The sequence below is a fragment of the Corvus kubaryi genome, unplaced genomic scaffold, assembly GCF_017639235.1.
Source record: "Corvus kubaryi isolate FWS band 111438036 unplaced genomic scaffold, C.kubaryi_AGA036_p1.0 37292, whole genome shotgun sequence".
Taxonomy (NCBI): domain Eukaryota; kingdom Metazoa; phylum Chordata; class Aves; order Passeriformes; family Corvidae; genus Corvus; species Corvus kubaryi.
Genome location: NW_024581091.1, coordinates 393,378 through 410,914, shown reverse-complemented (window position 1 = coordinate 410,914; position 17,537 = coordinate 393,378). Strand labels below are relative to the sequence as shown.

General features: G+C 61.0%; 2 protein-coding genes and 1 long non-coding RNA gene across 3 annotated transcripts; 1 reads left to right on the top strand and 2 right to left on the bottom strand.

Moving 5' to 3' along the window:
* The first annotated feature begins 2,238 nt into the window (after positions 1 to 2,238).
* Positions 2,239 to 6,896, top strand: GC (GC vitamin D binding protein). Its single transcript, XM_042026852.1, has 12 exons — positions 2,239 to 2,362; positions 3,436 to 3,505; positions 3,937 to 4,069; positions 4,155 to 4,366; positions 4,565 to 4,697; positions 4,814 to 4,908; positions 5,176 to 5,305; positions 5,404 to 5,606; positions 5,883 to 6,015; positions 6,128 to 6,225; positions 6,406 to 6,538; positions 6,622 to 6,896. Exons 1-12 carry the CDS (start codon positions 2,254 to 2,256, stop codon positions 6,673 to 6,675), a joined length of 1,503 nt encoding a protein of 500 aa, XP_041882786.1. The 5' UTR covers positions 2,239 to 2,253; the 3' UTR covers positions 6,676 to 6,896.
* Positions 3,373 to 4,001, bottom strand: LOC121663951. Its single transcript, XR_006015826.1, has 2 exons — positions 3,911 to 4,001; positions 3,373 to 3,549 (listed from the first exon to the last, which is right to left on the bottom strand). It is a non-coding gene; the product is annotated as an uncharacterized LOC121663951 (long non-coding RNA).
* Positions 6,897 to 10,385: 3,489 nt separating the features above from the next.
* Positions 10,386 to 14,614, bottom strand: BTC (betacellulin). Its single transcript, XM_042026853.1, has 6 exons — positions 14,539 to 14,614; positions 11,641 to 11,730; positions 11,279 to 11,396; positions 10,994 to 11,140; positions 10,583 to 10,690; positions 10,386 to 10,490 (listed from the first exon to the last, which is right to left on the bottom strand). The coding sequence occupies exons 1-5, from the start codon at positions 14,612 to 14,614 to the stop codon at positions 10,585 to 10,587; spliced, it is 537 nt and encodes a 178-aa protein (XP_041882787.1). The 3' UTR covers positions 10,386 to 10,490; positions 10,583 to 10,584.
* Positions 14,615 to 17,537: the final 2,923 nt, after the last annotated feature.

Genomic DNA, 17,537 nt, shown 5'->3' with positions numbered 1-17,537 from the left:
GGGGGCTCAAGCGAGGGGCGCCGGGCTCCGGCCCTCTGGGCTTTATTATCCGGCGCCCCGAACCCCGCGGCTGCGGGGAAACAGGGAAGGGGAATAAGGGAGAGAGAGGGAGGATAAGGGGGACAGCGAGAGGACAAGGGAGAAATAAGGGGATAAAGGAGAGAGAGGCAAGATAAAGAAGACATAGGGGCAATAAGGGGGGATGAGGGGAACAGGGACGGTAGAAGGGGGCAGGAGGGGAGGGTAAGGGGAGGCAGGGTCGGGATGGGTTGGGAGGGTGGAAGGACGAGGGGAAAAAGAGGGAGTAGGGGGAGTCTGGAGGGGTAGAGGGGGAACAGAGGGTGTGTCGGGTTGGATAACAGGGAAGAACGGGGCAGGAAGGAGAGGTGGGGATGGTTGGGGTGCGTAGCAGGGCAAGAAGGGGGCGCAGGGGGAGGCCAGGTGGGGGAAGAGGAAGGGGGCATTGGGGGGCAGCAGAGAGAAGGGGGGATTGAGGGGAGGAGGAAGGGCGGGAAAGAAAGAAGGGGCAGAGAGAAGCAGAGGTGGAAGGCCGAGACCTCCGCACCTCACGGCCGAGCGCTGGGGAGAAAATGGCGGCTGCGGCGGCTTCCGGGGTTTAAATGCCCTCGGCCCCGCCCCGCGCAGCCGCCCTGGGGCCCCTCACACCTGTGCCCGGAACAGCGAACACCTGCGCCGGCCCCGCCCCTCACACCTGTGCCAGTCCCGCCCCGCGCTCTGTGGCCCCGCCCCTCACACCCGCACCGGCCCCGCCCCGTGTCCCCGCCCCGCCCCGTGTCCCCGCCCCGTGTCCCCGCCCCGTGTCCCCGCCCCGCTGTCCCGGGGCCGTGTCCGTCCCGGGGCCGGCGCTCGGGACCCTCGCTCGGCGCTGTGCGAGCCCGGCCCGGGGGCTGCTCCCGGCGGGGACCACGCCGAGCCCGGGGCGCTGCCGTGACTGGGGCCGGGGGTGCGGGGCCGGGGGTGCGGGGCCGGGGGTGCGGGGCCGGGCGCTGCCGGGGTCCGCCGGGGGTCCCGGGCGGGCGAGGCAGGATCGGGACCGGGATTGGTATCGGGACCCGGATCCCGCGGGCGGGAGGAGCCGCTCTGGGGCGGGCGCTGGGGCCGAGTTCGGCCCTGCCGCTCCGGCTCCGGCCGGCGTGGAGCTGGGCTTTGGAGAGCGGCGGAGGTTCTCCGGTGCAGAGGCGGAACCGCGGCCAGGACGGGCAGGGCGGGGGGCTCCCACCGGCACCGAGAGCGGCCGTGAGCGCTGAGCCCCAGCGACCCCGGCCACGACATGAAAGCAGGACAGGAAGAGTTCATCCAGAAGAGTTTTTCCAGGAGCAGAGCCCATTCCATTAGTTCCTAATTATTTATTTTCACCTTTCATACATAAAACATCGAGAACAGGGCATTGTTAATCTCCTGCATCGGCAGGATCTGGTTCCAAGCTGCAGCTCACTGTCAGTGCAGACCACTGGGAGAAAAAGTTGAGTTCTTCCATAAAAACCACCTCTGTCTTCATCCCTCTGAGAGGGAACATCTGCTCTCAAGGGAAGTGCACGGTGCATGGGGAAGCTGAGCAGATTTGGGGGCCAGGGGTCTCACTGCAGCAGTTGGATCTCCATCCCCTCCATATTTGCTTCCCTCTCCTCTATTCCCCAGGCAGGACCAGTGAAGATCACTTCAGCTGGACCTTCTCCTCTTCCCAGATTTGTCTTTGGACCCTACAGATGATAACATGTTGAATTTTCATTTTTCTAGGGACAAAGGGAAAGCTGCAGTGTAGGGAGACCCCACAGAGCTCTACAACACTCCCAGCAGAAATGTGGGCTCGGGTTGCAAGGCCAGAGACCCCAACCTAGCAGTGGCAGGACTGAAACCTGATGTGGACAGCTGGAGCTTCTCGGGATAACAGCCAGCATTTCCCAGCAGCACCAGCAGGTTTGGTGTGCTGGCATCCAAAAAAAAGTGTGGCTCCTTCCTCAGGATCAGATATTGTCCCGAGTACACAGAGCTTTGCACTCACAGGGTGCACTGAATGTGTTTTCTCCTCTTGTCACTCACGTTGCTCCCAGCATCCTTCACAGATCCTGAGGTTTCATGGCCACCCATCCCTGTTTTCCCAAGTTAATGATTTAAACTGGTTGGATTTCGGCAGCGCCGGCACCCAGGCCCCAGGAGGCAGGCCAAGGATGCTTGCCCTCTGGGATTAATCATTCTCCCGGCTGCTGACACTGCCCCCATATAAACACCGGGATGGGATTCCCGGTGCTGCATCCCGGCAGGAGGAGGGGAGCCAGCTCCAACATGAGGGCAGCTCTGGCCCTGCTGCTCCTCTTGGCCACCGCGCAGGCGGCACACCGAGGTAAGGCCGTGATCCTGGGGCTTTGCTGGCCCCTGGGATGAGGGGCACGGGGCTGGGGCCTCAGTTCCAGTGGTTTCCGGTGGCCTCCCCTCTCCCCAGCCTGCAGCCAAACCGCTGGGCAGGACCAGAGAGGAAAGGGAGGGGTGGGAGGATGGTTCGGTATCCAGGATGCCCCTTGGGGGTGATGCTGGAGGAGGTGGGAGGGGGAGAGGACAGAGCTTCAGGGATCGGCTCCTTCTCCTTCTGAAGGAAAACGGCATTTCCTGCCCCCCCGATAAACACCATTCCTCTGTAAGCTCCCCCCTTGATGGAAACGATGCTCTGCCGCCCTTTGCTGCCTTTCCAGCTCCACAGGGAATCACCCACCTGCCAAAAAACACCTAAAATTTACCTCTCTCCCACACCGCTTTCTGGAAGTGAACAGAAATGCCACAAGCTGGGACCGACAGCCGACGTTCCTGCCAGGAAAGAGACCTGCCTCTCCCATGGCTTCCCCTTTTTGGCAACTCTCCCTTCCCACCAGAGTGATGTCACCCTCAGTGGCCTGGCCCAAACCCCTGGATTTTGTGGAGGTCACCCTGCCCCACACTGTAATCCCAGGAAACACCGATATCAGTGTTTACCCTGCTGGTGCCAAAGTCTGGCCCCACAGAGTCTGTAACACAAATCGATCGCATTTTTCTAGGGATCAGAGCATTGCTGAGAATGTCTTCATGCTGGCTGCTCCGTGGACCCAGCCCCAGAGCTCCCAGCCCTGCCAGAAAAACCAAGCCCACATATTCCATACTCAAAAACTACCATGTGATTTACCTGTAGCTCTCCCAGCTCCAGAGCGGGTTTTCTCCCTGCCCCTTTCCCTGGCTGCAGAGCTGGAACAGCAGCCTGGATACCAGGGATGCTTCTCGCATACCGGCTGTGCCAACGTCTCCCCAGGGACCGCCAAATCCTACTTGGAAAAAGAAGTAATGGAGTGAAAAGAAGAGCAAACCTCCAGTGAATAGAGCATTGTGTTCCGTGGTGGCAGAGCATTCCTTGTTCCCTACTCACAATTCCTCCTTCTCCTGCACTTTCAGGGAGAGCTTATGTCCGGGAGAAAGTCTGCCAGGAGTACAGGATGCTGGGGAAGGAGAACTTCCGAACCCTGTAGGTACCTCCTGCTGCTGGTGCCCTCCCAGGATGCTTGGCACCTGAGCCAAGAACAAAAAACAGTAAATAGAAATCTTGGAAAAGGGAAGATGGATTCAAGTCACCCAAAAGGGGAGATGCAATTCAACCCCTCGTCTCTGATTGCTCTTCGCAGGAGAAAAGTTTAATTCTTTGTTGAATTCCTCAAAACAGATTAAGTTTTAACAATTAGGAATTCTAGCAGAGCTGACACATAATCCCCTGTAAGTGGCAGCCCCCAGTCTGGAAGCTGTTCCAATTCTTTCCTGGCTGTTTTCCAAGGAATATGCTGCTATTTCTTGCAGCACCACAGCCAGCAGTGTTAAACCCCATTTGGGCAGAGCAGTTCTGTAACATGATTTTTGATTGAAGAGAAAGGCTCACCTGGCTCTCCCTGTCCTCGCTCCCAGGACCATCATCGCCAACAGCCGGAAATATTCCAATGGCACCTTCGAGGAGATCGGCCACCTCGTCCGGGAAATCGTCTCCCTGGCCGAGACCTGCTGTGCCGACGGGGCTGACCCCTCCTGCTACGATGCCGGGGTGAGGCTGACCAAAAACGGGTAATGGACCCCAAACCGGAGCTGGGATGGGACGGGGTGGCCATAATGTCCTCTCCCTCCCGCAGTCCACGGCCCTATCGGTCAAATCCTGCAGTGCGGACTCGCCCTTCCCGGCGCATCCCGGCACGGCCGCGTGCTGTGCCCATGAGGGGCTGGAGCGGAAGCTGTGCCTGGCTGCCTTGCGGCACCCGCCTCAGCCGCTGCCCCAGTACCTCCAGCCCTCCGACAAGGAGCTCTGCCAGGCCTTCCGGCAGGATCCCAGGGAATTTGCGGATAGGTGAGCCAGGGTGGGGATAGCATCCCACTGAGCCCAGGTGGGCGCTGGCACCGGCCAGTGCCATGAGCTGACAGCTTGAGGTGGCGCCTGGAGAGGGCTCCCATCCCTGGACAACCCTAACACACCTCCAAACCCCACTTCTGCTCCCAATCCCCTGATCCCAAGGCGGTTGGTCTCCTTATCCCACCTCTGCCGCAGGTTTCTGTACGAGTACTCCAGCAGCTACAGCCAGGCTCCCCTGCCTGTGCTCCTGGGCTCCACCAGGACCTTCCTCTCCATGGTCTCCACCTGCTGCATCTCCCCTGCACCCACTGCCTGCTTCCTGAAGGAGGTGAGACCCTTTGGAGTGTGAGGCTTGCCCCCATCCTCACTACCCAGGGAGCCGGGCGAGCACTGTGCTAATGGCCCTGGGAAGAGGAGGACATTTCCATTCTCTTTTTGTGGCAGAAACTGGAGAGGAAAACCCTCTCCCTACTCACCCTGACGTCAAACCGGATTTGCTCCCGCTTCTCGGTGTATGGGAAGGACAAAGTCAGCTTCAGGTACAGGGGGCAATGGCCTTTCCGTCCTGGAACAGGGGCTGGGCTGGGAGGGGGTTCCTCTCTCCTGCTGCAGATCCTGTTGGCAGGCAGCATTCAGAAATATAAGCTTTAATTCTGGTGTCAATCCCTGGAGATGCTCCGTGCACAGCACAGGCGCAGAGCAAGCCCTGTGCTCCCCATCCCTTCCTCCCTCACTCCTGCTCAGAGCTGTTTCCTGGGAAGGGGGACCCGAGTCCCCTGAGCCCCCACACACCCTGTGCTCCCCAGCTACCTGGCCTCACTGGCTCAGAAGATTCCCACTGCTTCCTTCGAGGACCTTCTCCCCCTGGCAGAAGACGCTGCTGAGGTGTCTTCCCAGTGCTGTGACTCGGTGGCTGAGGACTGTATGCAGAAGAAGGTAGGGGAGCCTGGAGCCCAGCCCAAACCAGCTCCTGAGTCCCAGCAGGAGCTCAGGGAGGTGAGGGGACCTGCACATCCCCTGCTTCCTCTCTGTAGCTGTTGGAGCACACGGCCAAAGTCTGCGCCGCGCTATCGGCCCGGGATGGGCGCTTTGCCGACTGCTGCAAGGGGAAAAACCTGATGGAAAACCATTTCTGCATCCTGGCCTTGCCCCCAGCGCCGGCTCCCAAGCTGCCAGAGGCATCAGAGCCGACCAACAAGGAGCTGTGTGGCAAGGAGGGGGCTCTCCATGCCACCAGGTGAGTGGTACCCGTGGCAGCCAGGGTGCAGTCATGGAATAGAACTATTTAGGTTGGAAAAGACCCCTAAGATCATCAAGTCCAAGCAGTTCCTGACCCTGTTACGTGCTTTGGTTATTATGGGGATAAGCAGGGGAGCATCCTCAATTCCCTCAGGTGAATTTGTACCACCAGGCAGCCCCAGGGACTGTACAAAGATGCCAAAAGCAGCCCCCATCCCATTCTGAGCAGTGCCCATAATAAAACCTCACGTGACCCCTCGTTTTCCCGCTCCAGGTCCCTGTTTGAGCTGGCACGGAGGCATCCCAGCCTCCCTGACGCTGTTCTTGCCAAGCTCTACGACTCCTCGGGGAAAGTCCAGGGGGAATGCTGCTCCACCAAAGACCCCTCTGCTTGTTTGGACAGCAAGGTGAGTGGTGGAGGGGGCTCTGGGGGCTCATCCTGTTGCCCCTCATCCCCGTGTTTCCCAAATCCCTGCAGAGGCTTTTCCCAGCCTGGTGACACCCACACTGTTCCCCCAGCGCAAGCAGATGGAAGCAGAGCTGCCGCCCTTGGTGGAAAAGGCCAGCCAGCTCTGCGGGCAGTACAACAAGCTGCCTTTCCTTGAGTTCAAGAAGAGGTAAGCCTTTGCCTTCCCCCCACAAAAAAAACCCGCCTGGATCAGTGGATGCAATCAAAATCTGTCCAAAATGTTGAGGATGCAAAACGGAGCCACCCACGCGTGCCTCCCCCCTCCCCAAAAGCCGCGTGGGTCTGGAACGGCACGGTTCCCGCTGTAACCCCGCTCCCCACGCCGCAGGCTGCGGGAGAGCCTGACGCAGACGGAGCCCGAGGCCAGCCCGCCGCAGCTGGAGCGGCTCTTGGAGCAGCGAGTGTCCTTCGCCTCCACCTGCTGCCTCCCGGACTCTCCCCCGCTCCTCTGCGCTTCCAAGGTACGGCCCCCCCCGCTCCCTGCGCTGCTGCGGGGCCAGACCCCACACCGGGGCTGCCCCTCGGCTCTTCCCTCCTTTTCCAGGTGAGCTCGGGGCTGGGAGAAGTGTGCAAGCAGGAGTCCTGCCTGCTGGGATAGGGGGCTGGTGCCGGCAGCAGGGATCGCTTCTCCAGGCGTGCACGGATGGAGGGGACCACGAGGCTGAGCTCTGCGCACACACAGGAGCGGGGGACATCGGAAGGGAGCACGAGGGAGCGGGACTGGAGGCCGTCCGGCAGATGGAAGGTGTCACCGAGCCCACAGCTCCCTGCCGCCCTTGTACTCCCGCAGCCAAAATAAAGACAAGAACAGTCCCCTCACTGCTGCTGGAACGGCTTTCTGCACCCTCGGGGCGGTGGGGAGGGTGGGAAAGGGGCACAGCTGCGCCTCCACAGGCAGGAAGAGGTCCCAGCCCTGATCCTGGGAGATAAAGCTCGAAAAAACTGAGCAAAACCAGTGAAAAGCCTCCTCAAATACCCTCAAAGACAGCGGTCTGTGGGGACTGGGGTATTCAGGTACCTGGAGGCAACAGCCCCTCACCTGAGAGGGGGCCCTGGGCACCCCCAGCCCCCCCTGCAGCCTCCCCACCTGCCCAGGCGAGCCCTCCCCAGCACGGGCAGGATTTTGGGGGTGCTACGGACGAAGCAGCCCCGGGTTGGGAGGCAGGAGGATGGCAAACCCAGCCCAGAAAACAACAGGAGAATCCCCCGAGCCCAAATGTGGCAGCTTTGTGTACAACAAATACACCAAGGGAAGCAAATAAGGACACCTGAGTGCGCAGAGATGAACCAGAGCGATAAAACAGAGCCAAACCCAAGAACTTCCTGTTCGAGACAGGACTCCACAGTGATCCAGGGCAGCGTTGGCAGCCCCTGGATCACTCCTGAGTTTCCCTGTAGTGTGAGAAACAAGATGGATTTGGCTGGCAGGGCCCCTGTCCATCTCCTGCCAGAGCCCCTCTTATTTTGGGGTACCGAACTAGACAGAAAAGACAACTTGGTTTTGGGGTTTTTTTTCCCCCAAGGATCCCATTGAGCTGGGACTGGACCTGCTGCACTGGAGCAGCAAACCACTGATGCCTAGCCACTGGATCCACCCACCACCCTCATGTTACAGCCTGCCTTTGGCATTTATTTTCCAAAATATTAATTTCTAATTCTTTCCAATTAATAAGTTGGGTTTCACCTTGTTCTGTTGGGGTGAGTGACCCACATCTCACTCCTGTACTCGCACTTGCATCCTTCAAATTCTGGATGTGCAGGGTAGGGGCTAACAATTACTGCAACCTTCTGGGATTCCAAGGAAAACTGGAGAAATGCCATTAAGCCAGCCAAGGACATCTCTGCTGTGTGACACCATCACTGCTTATGGGGGGAAAAGCCACCCAAAAATACTCAACTGCTGTTCAAAACAACACAAATCACAATTCTCTTACTAAAACCAGCAGATTCCTGGGAAAGTTCAGGCTGCTCCTGCCTGATGCCAGCCAGCATCTCCTCCCCAGGGATTCCATCCAGCCCTTTGCCAGCATGGGCATAAACCGCTTGGCTTTTCCACTCTCTGTTGTACCAGGGATTTTTTTTTTTAAATTTTATTTTCCAGCTCTCCTTCTTCCTGCCCTCAGCACTGTGATAGACACGAGGTGGATTCACCTCCTGTCTTTTCAGCCCACCAGCTCTCTAAGCCATTCCCAAAAATGTAGAGGAAGCAGCAAAGTTCCGGACTTAGTCGTTTGGGTTTTTTTTTTTTTCAAATCCCCATCCTTGTTGCTCAGCACAACACATCCTATCCGGTCTGTCTGCTCCCCAGGCACTCATCAGGTTACAGCAGGAATTCAACAGTGATGCAGGAATTCCAGGGAACCATCACCTCGTTACAACCAGGGAATGTAGGGCTGCACTGGGAAAAGCCCGATGGGAATTACTCGAGGTACTGAAAACCCACACTGAATAAAACGGCTCCAACACTGACCTGGCCAGTGCTCCATAAAAACATTTTAAAAATTATTGAAAGTATTAGTTTTATCCACCTCTGAGACCTGCAGAGCTGCTTGATTTCCCAGTGCCTGGCTTTCCCAGGCCTTTTGGGCCAGCAGCATCCCAGCCATCCACTTCAACCACCCAAAAAACAGACAGAAAAAAGGCTCATACCTCCTTTAAATTTTATTTGTCTCCCAGACTGTGTACAACACGTTCCCAAAAGGAGCAGCAAGCATTTTTCCCTTGGCTTAACTCCCCACAGGCAAACCCAGCAAAGCCTGCAGCTAAACAGCCATTTATATGGGGGGATCAGCTCACAGGTGCTGCCAGTGCCACTCAGCTCACACCAGGGCTTCCAGCAGCTGCGTGGAATCCATAATCCATTCCCCCATCCTGGACCCTGGTGAAGTAGGTGCCCAAAAAAATGTCCCTTGGTGCCTCAGGGCCATGCTCCTTGCCTGGGCGCTGGGATGAGCCTTCCACAGCCACAGGGCGGTGCCTGGGCACCAACACCTCCCAAGGGACTGGCACCACCGGGGTGGTCATTGTCCCCCGTATCCAGCTGGAATCACTGTCTCACCAACGGGGCTGCCCGAACCGATGCAGATCCCTGGCGTTGCCTCTGCTCTCACCATGGCACGGTTTGAGCTGAAAAAGGAGGTTTTCAGTCACAGCAGGGCTTTACACAGCCCCAGAGCTACCCCTGATCCCCCACTGCAGCACCTGATGCTGCCAGCTCCAGCTCCCAAGCATCCATGGCCAGTCAAACATGACACCGGGCAGGAACAGAGGGCTGGACCTCAGTGCAAACCAGTTTCCCCAGTAGCTGCTCCCACACTCACCAGCTCGAGCTCATCCTATCCCTGGCAAAGCCCGTGCCAGGCTGGAGGGGTCTGTCGTGCTCTGGCAGAGACCTGGGCAGAGGAAACCAGCCGGTGCCCGTGCCGGGAGAACGGAGCCCGGTGGCAGGAGGGGCCATCGGTTCCCCCGGGAGACTCCAGCCCCACCTGCTCCCAGTGTCCCCCGTAGCGGGTGGGAGACGCGGCATGCAGAGCCCCCGTGGCCGCTTACCAGGCCGCGGTTCGAGAGGGAGCCGGTCCCGTGGCGGGAATTGGGAGCTGCGGGGGACCCCCGGCTCCACCAGGTCCCCATCTCCCGGAGTACAGGGTAGGAGATAGCAGGGACACCCGTCCTCATCCCGGGATGCTGCTGCTGCTCCCTCCCAGAGGGTCAGTGCCAAAACCCACTGTCAGAGTCACGGGAACCCCCAGCGGGTCCCGCGCCGAGGGAGGGAAACAAAACATCACCTGTGGCTCCCTGGGTAGGGTCCGGACCGCCGCTCCGGGCAGCGCCTCCCGGGCACCGGAGCTCGCAGCGCGGGGAGACGGGAGCGAACGGCTCCGCTTCGCCCAGTTTTGCCCCGCTTCTCAACCTGTTTTCCACCAGTTTTTCCCGGTTTCCCTCACCCTGTCCCGCCCCGGGCCACCGAGACGTCCCCGCTCTCTCCCGCCGGGATGGGAGCCGCTCCGGAGGAGCCCCGGGGAACCGGGAGAGCGCCCGGGGCGCTGAGCTCGGCTCGGTGCCTGCGGGGAGACGCGGCGGTGGCAGTGGGAGCAGCTCCAGCACAGCCCTTATGCCGCCCGGAACGGGACCCCGAGCCCGGCAGAGCCTCTGGAGCCAGGAGCGGGAGCCGGGAGCGGGTCCGGGAGCGGGAGGCGCCGCGGTGGTGGCGCCCTCGCGTGGGCAGAGCGGGTATCGCAGCCGGGCCGCCCCGCGCCCAGCCCCGCCGGTACCGCCACCCGCGCCCCAAGGACACTGGCGACACGCGGACACCTTTCCGTCACCCCTTTATTCAAGCCGCTGCACGTTTTAGCCCTCGCCCATGGAGCCAGCCGGTGCTGCCGTCCGGGACCCGCCCGCAGGTACCGAGAGCTCCTGCGGAGAGAGCGGAGCCCATGGGCCTCAGCATCCACCCCAGTGTGAGGATCCGGTCACACCGGCCCGGTCGCCCCCCCTGTCCCCTGCACCTTCACGCGATGCCCGTTTCCCGCACGTCTTCGCTTCTGGAAGGTGAATCCTTGTTTAATGTCTCCATCTCTTCTGCCTTTCTCTTCCTACGCTGCCTCCGACAGTGGCTTGACAGGGTGGAAAAATAATAAAAAACAAACAAACAAAAAAGAGGCAGAATGAGACGTGGCAGTGATGCTCCTCCCTCTCCCTCGGCTTTTACCCTGTAGAAGATCCATATGGGATCACACCTGGTTTCCAGCCCCAAAGGGATGTCCCAGGTACCTCCCAGCACCTGCAGAACCATGCCCCACCAGCCTGGGGCAGCCCAAACTGAACCTGCCTGGAGCCAGTGGAGCTGGGCAGGATTTGTCCTTCCCTTCCCTTCCCTTCCCTTCCCGCTCCCCTTCCCGCCCCGTTCCCCCACGTACTGACTGCAGAGGCAGATGCCGACGATGAGGATGATGAGGGTGACGATGGCGGCGATCAGGGAGATGATGACGATCTGGCCCTGGTCCCCTCGCAGGTAGAACAGATCCACCCTCTCGCAGCGAGCACCGGTGTAGCCTCGCTCGCACCTGCCCCACAGCACGGGGGAGGCAGAGGGGGGTCCCAAAAGCTGCCATGGTTCCGTGTCCCCCTCATCCTGCTCTCCCGGGGAGGACGGGCACAGCATCCCACCCCGTGCCGCCGCCTCCCCACCGGGGGTGACTTACACACAAGCCGGTGCCTGCTCGGCCACGAGGAAGCGGCACCTCCCTTTGACGCAGTAGTGCTGGTACTCCTCCGGGCACCGGGAGAAGTGGCCCTGCCGCCGCAGCTGCGTCCCGTTCCCTGGGGGTGACAAGGACGAAGAATTCCCCCGGAGGGGTGATAGCTCTGCCCGAAGGCAGCAGCATCCCGGAGCTGCTCCATCCGCGCAGCAGCTCCGAGCCTGGCCGGCTGCAAACAGCTGCCAGCACGGGTGTCCTTGGCTTCCCAGCCCAGGGATGCCACACGGCTACGCTAGACAAAACCGGCTCTCCCGCTCCCTTCCGCCGCCTCCGGCTCTCCCGAGCACCCTCACATCACCCCTTACCTGTGCATCCCTTGGCGCTGCCGCAGGTGAGCCCCTCCGTGCCGTGGCCGGCGGTGACGTTGGTGTCGGCTCCCACGAAGAATGCCAAGCCTGGAACACAGCGGAGGCAGCTCGGAGGGGAAGCCCCGGCACCGCCACCACCGCCCCGCCACAGCGACAGGGAGGGGACCGGCAGCGGGCTCTGCAGCTGCGCCCACGGCCCCCCTTGCCTGGCAGCATCAGCTTTTCCCCAGGGTCAGGAGAAGGGAAAACCGGTCCCCGCCTGCTGCCTCCACCCACCAACGCCCCCGGAGGTCTGGGCACGGAGGTCTGGGAGCCAGCGTGGTGGATTTTGGACCACACAGCCCAGCCAGCTGCTCCTCTGCCCAGGGAGGATGCAGGGAGGGATCCCCAGAGAGATCCGGGATCATGGAATCACTGATTGGTTTGGGCTGGAAGGGACTGTAATGTCCGTCTTGTTCCAACCCTGCTGCCATGGGCAGGGACACCTTCCACTAGAAGGACCACACCAGGTTGTTCCAAACCCTGTCCAATTTGGCCTTGGACACTTCCAGGGATGAGGCAGCAACAGCTTCTCCGGGTAATCTGTGCCAGGGCCTCTCCACCCTCACAGGGAAGAATTCCTTCCCAATATCTAATCTAAACCTGCCCTTTGTCAGTATAAAGCCGTTCCCCTTTGTCCTGTCATTCCGTGCCCTTGTGACAAGTCCCTCTGCAGCTCTCTTGGAGCCCCTTTAGGCACTGCAAGGTGCTCTAAGGTCTCCTTGGGCCAGGAAAGGGGCCACCACGCTCTCCGTGGCCGCGGGGTGAAACCGAGAGGCGGCGGAGCCCGGCACGTCACAGCGGCGGTAACTGGATCGCTGGCATACCAGCACTGACTCAGCACGGCCCCGCTCCCAGCCCGGCCCTCCCCAGGGATTCACCCGCCGTGGTGGCACCCAGGGAGCTGGGGACAGGTCCTGCTTGACGGGGCGGGGTGCTGGGTGGCTCCCGCGGAGGTGTCTCGCCGAGGCGGGGGTGTTGCCACCCCGAGGTGGGTGCACTTCGAGGCTTCCCAGAGAGGGGAGAGTTTGCGCGGCCAGATCCCGGCAGCCTCGTCTCGGGCTACCTGTTTCCTCATCCGGCCCTTCGGCACCTTGGAAACAGCAGTGGGAGCTGCCCAGCCAAGCCTCCGGCGTCCCCCCCATCCCACAGCAGGGACATTCCCAGTACACACGTCCCTCCTGGCTATATATAGCCACCATCGCGCTAATGACGTGCTTTGGCTAACAGAGCTCCAAGAGAGCACGGCGGGGAGGAAAAGGAGCCCACCGCCCCGCCCGGCCCAGCCGCAGGGTGGGAGCTGCCTGGCGGGAGCCAGGGATGAGCCATGGGGCGGCTGCCCCCCGGGATTCAGCTGTGGGCGGCGTGGGCACGCGGCGGGGCAGGGAGGGAGGCTGACTTCACTCCCGGTGACCGAGTTCACAGCTCGGCATGGAAATATCCCCACCACGCTGAGCTCCCCACCCTTATTGCAACCAGATGCGGAGTTCTGGCATCCTCCGGGCTGGCAGCCCCTTGGCAGGACCGCCCTGGTGGCAGCGCCAGCCCCAGAGGGAGGGAGGCTGTGCCCCCCCCGCAGCCGGATCGCAGCACCCAGAAGCCGCAGGTGCAAACACCCTCAGCTCTTTGATGCACGGGGAGACTGGCTCCACTATCTAGGACTGCACGCTTTCCTGAGCAGCCAGAGATAACCCAGGGAAGTATCCCAAACACTGGGTTATTTTGCTGTTAACACCCCCATGCTTTCCCAGGAAAGCCCAAACTGCAGGAGAGCAACCACCCAGGACATTGACGTGGTCTGATGGGACATACCAGCCCCAAAACAGGTCTGCTACCCTTGTTTTCCTCCTGCCAGCACAGGTTTGGCAGGTTTTGCCAAGTGCTGTCACCAGCTCTGCCAAAGGGCCAAACCCAAACTGCTCCCTGCGGAGAGAAAAGCTCCCCCAAAATCCCAGTGCTGGCACTCTCTGCCAGGGAGGGTGTCAGTTTCCAGCCCTATCTGTGGTTATTTCCTGGCAGCCATGAGCAGACACCTGTCTGCAGCTTCCTGCCTCCCAAAAACTTAGGAACTAACATGGGAATGCTCACACACTTGCTGAATAGGTACTGGCCCCCCTGCCCCCAGCATCCCCCATTCCCGGCGCTGCCAAGGATGGCTGTGGGTACTCAGGCACCCACGAGCAGTGTCCCATCAACAGGTGGTAAAAGCATCCCAGTCCTGCTCCAGGATCCAGCCAGGGCAGCCTGGCCCCCATGCTGGCCCCAAGAGATTCAGGGATTCAGAGGCAAGGGGAGCACTGGACTGGAATGGTGGGGAGTTCCAGGATGGGAACTGCGGACACACGGGGGAGCCCAGGGACAGGACTGGATAAAAACCAGGCTGGGCATAGGGGAAGGGCTGGCATGTCCGGGGGGGCACAGGGAGTCACTGGGATGGGACTGGAGAAACACCAGGGTCAACACTGGGATGGCACAGGGCCAGCATCAGGATGGGGCGTAACAGGGGGGATACAAGGGTTCAGCAGAATGGGACCAGGGGAGCAGCAGGACGGGATGGGGGAGCACCAGGACAGGCAGGGGGGAGCACCGGGATGGGACCAGGAGGCAGGTGCAGGATCATCAGCCTGGGACCGGGAAGCAGCGGGATGGGATAGGGGCAGCACCGGGACCAGAAAGAGGATAGTGCCGGCACAGGGGGTGACATCGGGCTGGGACAGTGGAGGTGACACCGTGCAGGGACGCGGAGCACCGTGCAGGGGCGGGGAGCGCCGGGCCGGGACAGGGAGGAACACCCTGCCAGCCCCTGGGTATCCCGGGACCGGGCTGGTGGCAGGGCAGGGGGACCCCCGTGCTTACCGGAGGCGAGGGCCAGGCAGAGCAGCAGGGTACCGGGGCCGCCGCCCGGGGCCGGGGCCGCCGCCGCCGCCTCCATGCGCGCCGCCGCCGCCTGCCCGGTGCCCGGTGCCCGGCGGCTGCGGCGGGGCGGGACGGGGGCGGCCGCTCGGGCACCACCGCCCTCCTTCTCTTCCTCCTCCTTCTCCTGCGCCTCCTCCTCGTCCAGCTGCGCGGCTCCCACCCCGCCAGAGCCATCCCTTGGCGGTGCGGCGGTGCCTCCCCGGGTGTCCTCTCCCGTGTGTCCCACCCACGCGTGTCCCACCTCGCACCAGCCACGCCTGGCCCCGTCCTGCCAGGAGGCGTCAAGCAGATGCCTCATCCCAGATCCCTGGCGGCGAGAGGGATCCCCCATCCTGCCATCCCGGGTTCCAAGCAGGGCTCCGGGGATCCCCTTTCCACAAGGACAGAGGGCGCGCACCCAAGTCCAGCCTCACCTCCCCGAAGCCATTTCTCCCTGGCCAGCTTGATTAGGAAATGGAGATTTATTCATAGCGAGCAGCTATAAAACACCCTCCCGAGGGCCTTGGCAGGGGAGGACGGCGGTTCCAAATTACTCTGCAAGGGGCTGTGCCTTCGCACAAGCCCTCTGCAAGCCGGCCTTGGGGTGTACTTTTTGCCTCGGGGAGTCCTTTTTGCCTCGGGGTGTATGTTTTGCCTCGGGGTGTGTGGGAGGAGGTTTCTGGTTCCCTGAGTGACATCTTGAGGAACAGAAGAGACCCACGGGGATGAAGGTGTCCCCCAGATGCTGGCACGTCCCCTCCTGCCATCTGGGGTTGCTCAGTAGGGATGCTGTGCCACGGGCTGGCGCTGTCCCGGCTCCGAGCAAAGCAGAAGAGCTTCTCCCGGCAAAGAGGGGCGCAGGCAGGGAGGGACGGAGGAGCTGCTCGCGGCCCCGGGTTGTTACAGGCGCGAATTAAGGTGGAAATGAAAGACTGGAAAGAACGGGTGACCTCAAACCGCAAGCTGACAGCTATTAATGCAAGTGCTGGCAGCCACCCAGCCATGCCATTTGGCCGCTGGCCAGGGGGTGAGCAAGCTCCCTTGGCCCTGGCCAGCCAAAAATTCCTGCTGCAAGCTCCGGCACACCGGGACCACCGTCCCCTCAGCTCACGGCCACCCCGGCTCCCTGCCAGCGGCCCCTCAAAAACAGGCAGGGTGTGATAAACCACCGGGATGGTGCAAAAGCTCTGCTGGGGACTTGGGCAAGGCCAGCGAACTAAATGTGGCACAGGGCCACCCAAGAGGAGCTGGCTTCAGCCCGGTGGGGTGGGCAAAGGCAGGGAGCAGGCAAAAAAAAAATCCTTGTGCCCACCAAAAGAAAATTTCCCTCCAGCATCCTTCAGATCTGGATAAAATTGGTGGGGGAAAGCATTTTAAAGAGATTTTAAAAGAGCTGGAGACTCAGGGAAGATGTCACCAGAGGCAATGGTTTCCAATACCCAGTAGCAATGGGAAAGTGCTGACAGAAGTCATCCCCAAATAAGGACCTCTCGCTGGCCATGTGTCCTCTGCTCTGCTGAGGTGACCACCAGTGCTGGGAGGACCAGACAGAGGTGACCAGCAGGTGGCAGCTGGAGCCAAGGCTACTGGCCCTCAGGGGTGCTCCGGGCTTCCCACAGCCCAGCCCCGGGCACCCAACACCCGGCTCGGGTGGCACGCAAGGCCACGGTGAGGAGCAGCGGCTGTGCCCAGCCCCGCGCTCCCCTCCAAAAACTCCTGCCCATGGAAGCATGCAACGCCATCAACAACAACAACGATAAAAGGATGGGAGATGAGAAGCAGGGAGATTATCAGGCTGTTCCCCCAGCACCAAGCTCCCACAGCAATAACAGCGTTATTTTCCCTCCTCTCAAGCAGAGGGAAGGTTTCAAGGAGAGCTGAGATGCTGATATCGCCCAACACCCGTCTGCCTCAGGAATGCCAGCTGACTTGGATTTTGTGTCCTGCTGTTTTAGGCCCAGAGCCAGGATCCATCCTGAGAAAACGCCACACAATACAACAGAATAGAGGGCTGAGTAACCCCAGTTAAAGATAGCTCAGCCACAGCCTGGGCTCTGTAAATCATCTTCCATAGTGAGCATGCAAAAGCCTGGAGAGGATGAGTTCAGCCTCAAAACATTTCACCTGCAGCACAGCTCTTTCCAGAAGGAGAGAGGTAAAAAAATGGTCTTTGTACCTCCTGCTGTACCACAGGTGTCTCCTGGCTGGGTCCTTTGGGCACTGGGAGCTGCATTTTGGGAGCTGTTTGTGCTGTGGAAAGGCAGGACCCTGGCTGCCTGGCTCTGGCCTGGCTCCCCTTGATTCATGTACCTGGGTTGTCCCCAGGTACACAAATCTCCCTGGGCACCAGATTCCCTGGACACAATAGGCAAGGGGATGCCCAGGGAGGTCCAGAGTCATGGAATCACAGAGTGGTTTGGTTTGGAAGGGACCTTAAAGCTCATCCAGTTCCAACCCCCTGCCATGGGCAGGGACACCTTCCACTAGCCCAGGTTGCTCCAAGCCCATCCAGCCTGGCCTTGAACACTTCCAGGGATCCAGGGGCAGCCACAGCTTCTCTGGGCACCCTGTGCCAGGGCCTCACCATTACATTCAGGCAGGAGCTGGCATGGCCCTGAGGATGAAGAGGGACAAGTGGCAGTACCATGGGGCACCCCAAGCGGGTGTCACAGGCTGCTACAAGAGCACCCCATGCCCGGTCCTCAGTGTGTGATGCCCACCGGCAGCATCCAGTCCCAGTGTCTCATCCCAGGGCAGGCGGACTGGTCCCACCATCCCGTCCCAGTGCTCGCCCCCAGCACGGTCTGCCTGGTGCCCTGCGGCCAGTCCCCGCTACCCGCTGGTGATGCTGCCTGGCACCCCGTGCCCGTGCCCCGCATCCCCGGCCCTGCGCCCGCATCCCCGCGGTGCCGGTCCCGCATCCCCGCCGCGGTGCCCGGGGCCGGCAGGTGCCGCGGTGG

What these genes read in the sequence shown, in the direction of transcription:
- GC (XM_042026852.1), top strand. Translation starts at nt 2,254, where the DNA reads ATGGGATTCCCGGTGCTGCATCCCGGCAGGAGGAGGGGAGCCAGCTCC. An exon ending in CGCGCAGGCGGCACACCGAG is followed by an intron (nt 2,363 to 3,435) that starts GTAAGGCCGTGA and finishes CTGCACTTTCAG; the next exon opens with GGAGAGCTTATGTCCGGGAG. An exon ending in CCTCCTGCTACGATGCCGGG is followed by an intron (nt 4,070 to 4,154) that starts GTGAGGCTGACC and finishes TCCCTCCCGCAG; the next exon opens with TCCACGGCCCTATCGGTCAA.
- BTC (XM_042026853.1), bottom strand. Translation starts at nt 14,614, where the DNA reads ATGGAGGCGGCGGCGGCGGCCCCGGCCCCGGGCGGCGGCCCCGGTACC. An exon ending in CTGCCTGGCCCTCGCCTCCG is followed by an intron (nt 11,731 to 14,538) that starts GTAAGCACGGGG and finishes GCTGTGTTCCAG; the next exon opens with GCTTGGCATTCTTCGTGGGA. An exon ending in GAGCAGGCACCGGCTTGTGT is followed by an intron (nt 11,141 to 11,278) that starts GTAAGTCACCCC and finishes GCTGTGGGGCAG; the next exon opens with GTGCGAGCGAGGCTACACCG.